This window comes from Corylus avellana, chromosome 8 (genome assembly GCF_965113065.1).
Source record: "Corylus avellana chromosome 8, dhCorAvel1.hap1.2, whole genome shotgun sequence".
Taxonomy (NCBI): domain Eukaryota; kingdom Viridiplantae; phylum Streptophyta; class Magnoliopsida; order Fagales; family Betulaceae; genus Corylus; species Corylus avellana.
In genome coordinates, this window is record NC_142497.1 from 19091102 (window position 1) to 19096053 (window position 4952).

General features: G+C 40.6%; 1 protein-coding gene across 2 annotated transcripts; it reads left to right on the top strand.

Moving 5' to 3' along the window:
* The first annotated feature begins 1013 nt into the window (after positions 1-1013).
* Positions 1014-4509, top strand: LOC132164612 (UPSTREAM OF FLC protein (DUF966)). 2 transcript variants are annotated; one of them, XM_059575149.2, is made up of 4 exons: positions 1018-1486; positions 1827-1896; positions 1984-2856; positions 4221-4509. In XM_059575149.2, the coding sequence occupies exons 1-4, from the start codon at positions 1258-1260 to the stop codon at positions 4384-4386; spliced, it is 1338 nt and encodes a 445-aa protein (XP_059431132.2). In that variant the 5' UTR covers positions 1018-1257; the 3' UTR covers positions 4387-4509. The 2 variants fall into 2 exon arrangements, with proteins under 2 accessions (XP_088375030.1, XP_059431132.2); XM_088518904.1 differs by lacking the exon at positions 4221-4509 and having other exon boundaries at positions 1014-1486; positions 1984-2860.
* The last annotated feature ends 443 nt before the right edge of the window (positions 4510-4952 follow it).

The window sequence follows — 4952 nt, forward strand, 5'->3', positions numbered from 1 at the left end:
TTTAAGAAAATAAAAATTTCCGTTTCTTTTAAATAAAATTTTCGTTTAAAAAATAATAATTTTTTTTTTTAAAAAAAAAAAATCTTTCCTTTTAAATTAAAATTTTCGTTTTTTTTTTTAAAAAAATTTATTTATTTTATTTATTTTTTGAATTTATAGGGGTATTTTTGTCTTATTGAGATATACATAAGGGCATTTTTATCTTTTTGCTAGCCTTAGGGAAGACATTGACAATGTTTTGGTAGTTTGGGAGGGACATTGTCACAATTGAAAGTTTTGAGGGTACATTGTCAATTGGGTAATAGTTTGAGGAGTATATATGGACTTTACCCTTGTTTTTATGAATAAGGGTAGAAATTATATTTTTATTTTATAACTATTTTATTTTATTTTTTGTGAGGAATACAACTTTGAGCACAACGCTCTAAAGGGATAATGTCTAAAATACAATTAGAGACTTCCTTAATAAGGATATGTTCCACGCTATAGGATAATGCTTCTTTTGCTAGATAATGAGCTGCACTATTGAGATGCCGTCGAACATAGTTAACCTTCTAGTTTTGTAAATTATTTAACATTTCTTGAGCCTCCTCCTCAATAAGGTTTTCATATCGATTCTAATTTCTTCTATTTTTATTGAGTGCCTACACCATTTGGAAGGCGTCACCTTCCAGAACCACCTTGTAAAAGCATAGTTCCTGACACAACTTAATAACCTTTAATGCTGCAGCTACCTCGGCTCATTTTATTGACCACTAACTGTTACGATTTCTATAAAGCCTCCATCGAAAGCGATCATGAATTGAATCTCCAGCAAATTATCCGTGAATTTCAAGTTATTTAAGTTTCTAGCAATTTCTAAATTCTTAAAAAAAAAATTCTCAGTTTGAAAAACCTACCAATCCTCGATAATTACTTTTTTTTAACTGAACATTGAAAAAGAATGCTATGCAAGAAGCCAAAAAAACCGTGGTCAAGTTTCCCAACGACGGCGTTTTGACGTCGCAACTCTATCCGCCAATAAAATAATACCTACAAGCCAACTCTTCTGCGACAAAACTTCAAGTACTGAAACCCAGACAAGGGTTCTCTTGTTTGGTAGCTGTTGTCTGCCGCATCCCCATTTTGAATCTCTCTCCCTCTTCACACCTTTCACACCCCTCCCTTTCCCTTTTATATATTCACCTCCACAGCGCTTTCTTTTCCTGCACTTTCCCACCTTTTTTTTCCCAGCAACCAATCACTGGTTTATCTGACATGGCTGTGGCTTCCAGAGGAAGATCGGCGACAGAGCTTCAAGTCCCGACCAAGTGGAGGGACAGAGAGGCGAGCCCAGAGAGGACCAAGGTTTGGACCGAGCCTAAGCTCAAGCCAGCCGAGAAAAGGTCTGTCGCTGTTGTGTACTATCTCTCCAGGAATGGCCAGCTTGAGCACCCTCACTTCATGGAGGTCCCTCTTTCCTCTCCTGAAGGTCTCTATCTCAGAGGTAATGCGCGGAGTAAAAGAAACATTCGTTTTTTGAGTTTCTCTTTGATTGCCGAGAAAACTAGGAAATTTTCGATTTATATAGTACTGTGTATGATTGATTTTACACTCTGTTTGGCTGCTGAGAAAATGGAAGAAAAAGATAGGAAAATGCGAAATTGAGTTAATTGACCCTCGTTATGCGAAACAAGTATCAGCTATAAGCTCACATTATCGGTTTCTCCGTCGCTCTCAAACATGAGAGTTTCAGCATTGAGGACTTCAATCAAATTTCTTTTCTGTTTTTTCTGTATATAATCGGCAACCAAACAGAGCCTAATTCACTCTCTATATATCTTCAGATGTCATCAACCGCTTGAATCTCCTCCGAGGCAAGGGTATGGCTAGCGTGTACTCGTGGTCATCCAAACGGTACACTCACCGACTCCCTGAGCCGTTCGATCTAATTATTGACTCAGTTTTGCAATGTGTATCTTGATTGCGATTTTCTCATTTCAGGAGCTACAGAAACGGCTTCGTTTGGCACGACCTCGCAGAGAACGATTTCATATATCCAGCGCACGGCCAAGAGTACGTTCTCAAGGGGTCGGAGCTCCTCGACCCGTGCCTGAACCGTAAGCTCCACGAAACGGCATCTTCGCGATCGCTGAGGCCGCCGGAGACGGACAAGTCCGGCGAGGATCCCGATTACCCTCTGATCAGTCGGCGGAGAAACCAGTCGTGGAGCTCGATCGATCTCAACGAGTACAAGGTCTACAAATCCGAATCGTCCGGCGAGTCCGCCGGAAAAGCTGCTGCCGACGCGTCGACTCAGACCGACGACAAGCGACGAAGGCGCAGACCAGTCAGAGAGAAAGAACAAGTAGAAGAAGAAGAACACGAACGTGAAGAGAAAGGTCAACAGGAAATGTGTCAGAGTCAAAGCACGGAGCTGAGCAGGGACGAGATTTCGCCTCCGCCGTCCGATTCGAGTCCCGAAACCCTAGAATCTTTAATGAAGGCCGATGGACGGCTGGTGCTTGGTTCAGCTGGCGCGAATGAGGACAATTCGAATCGGACGGTTGAGATATGTCCAAGTGGGAGAATGAAGGCTTCGTCTGTTCTGATGCAGTTGATATCGTGCGGTTCGATGTCGTTCAAGGACTGTGGGCCCACGCCAGCTAAGGACGAGGGTTTCTCGTTGATTGGGCACTATAAGTCGAGGTTGCCCCGCGGAGCAGCGAATAATCAGGCTGGGACTTCGTCGAGAATTTCCAGTTTTACGGGGTTAAAATTGGAAGATAAGGAGTATTTCAGCGGCAGCTTGGTTGAGACGAACAAGAAAGAGGAGATTCCAAGTTTGAAGAGGTCTTCTTCTTATAATGCAGATCGGTAGGTCACTCTGATCCCTCCTCCCATAATATTGCTTTACAGTTTACAGCTTTCTTTTTTTGTTTGCCAGTTGGAGAGAATCACATGCTCACAGACCCACAGTACATATAAGGTTGATATAACCAACCTTTACACTTCCAGCTCCTCTAATTATTGGGCATCTTTGGCTGTAGAGTATGACTTGCACACAGTTCAACTGTTATGTCACAAGGGAAAGTTAATAATATGTATCGGGTATATTAATTCGACTCGTTTAATTATACATGCGTTGGGTTCATTTGGGTTTACAAATCATATAAAAAATTACTAACATTAGTTAATTCGTATCATATCATGATTGAAACATCAATTCTTATTTGCTAATATTGTATTGGTTGGCAAGTAACCCTAAACTTAATAAGCATTTTATGAAAAGCTGATTTTATTAATGCTATTATGGCATGGCATGTGAGTTGTAATAAATTGCCCATCATTGGTTTCTAGTTTTTGAATTCTTATTTGTTTTTTTGTTTTTGTTTTTGTCGTTTGCTTTCTTTCTCTTCCCAAAATATGTAACACTATCAAACAATCTAAAATAGTCCTAAAACACATTAACATACATACATAACAGTGATAACATACCCTTTTTTATTTTTATTAGCATGAATTTGAACAGTCTTATTTTCAACAGTTTCTGTAATGTATTGTATGGATTTTGTGAAGACGACAATTTTTGTCATCGAACAACGTATGTTTATTATGTTAGTCAATTGATCGATTAAGGTTATTGAAAGCAACGACTCTTATGCTTACAGTAAACAATAAGCATAACACAAAATCGGAAGGGAAATTTTTTCTTTAGGAAAGCGATCTGTTTTGTTGTGTTGTTTGGGAAAGAGGCAGTGATGGAATAAATGCTGATTTGAAGTTTCACTCAGCCGGTGGCTCCGCCAGTCCGTCTCTCTGTTTACAAGCAAACCCTTTTTCTGGGATTCTGGGTCAGATGACTTTTTGATTCACCCTTTTGGCCTTGGCATTGAATTTGAATTCTGAGATTCGTACGGGGATTCTTCAGAAATGGCCAGCTTGGCGCTGGCTGCCATTCACTTTGCTCCTGCTGCACAAATTTACTGCGACTGTGATATATCATATATCCCTTCTGTTACTCACCCTCCAAATTCATTGAGCATATCTAAACCCCATTTCCCACCACGTGAGGAACCCGAAGTTGAGTCCAGAGAATTTAAGTCGCATTGAAAAAAAGTCACTGGGGGCCAGCAGTACATTAAAAATCCTGTAAAGCTGGCTGGGCCTCGTGGGTCTTGCTCCAATGAGTTGACTTTCTTTTTTTGGGGGCAATGATTTTGATATGAATTTGTTTGCAGGAGTTCCCAATTGCAATTAGCGGAAGGAGAGGCGGAGGGGGTGAGCACAAAATGCATCCCGAGGAAACCGAAGACGGTGCCGGCAAAGAAAGACGGTAACATTGACAGCTCTTGTATGGCGGCCGGTGGTAGCAGTCAACGAGGGAGCAAAAGAATTGACGCCTAACCTAGCCATTGTGTATTGTAGACTTGTAGTTTGTACTTTTGTAACTGAAAACTAAGAACAAGAGCTTAAAAGAGGGAGAAAAAGAAAATATATGGTATGATATCGAAAAAGATGGGCGAAATTTGTGGTGGGTGCATTTTGCAAGTCACGGCAAGGCGAGGGAGGGGGCACAAGCATTGAGGGGGGTAAAGTGAAAGGAATCTTGAGAAGAAAGCTCTCTCGGTTGTCAAAATTTGGGGGCCTTGGGGTTAGAGAAAGGAAGGGAGGAGGGTCAAATTTGGGTTTAATTTATGGTGATCGGCACTAACCCCTAGCGTTTACCTTTTTTGACCGTCTAATTTGACTTTAAAACATGGGATTTGAGCACGCACGTTCATGTGATGTGAGATCACGGCTGAATTTGGTTCTTGTGGCCGACATGGTTTTGAGGGTATTGAGGTTGGAGATTTGGTGCTACCAAGAAAGTCATCTTGTGGCATGTTTGGTAATGTCAACTTAATTTCGCATAGGTATTTGTAAAGCACTTTTTTTTTTTATTGAGTTTTTTTAATGGTTTAAATTTAATT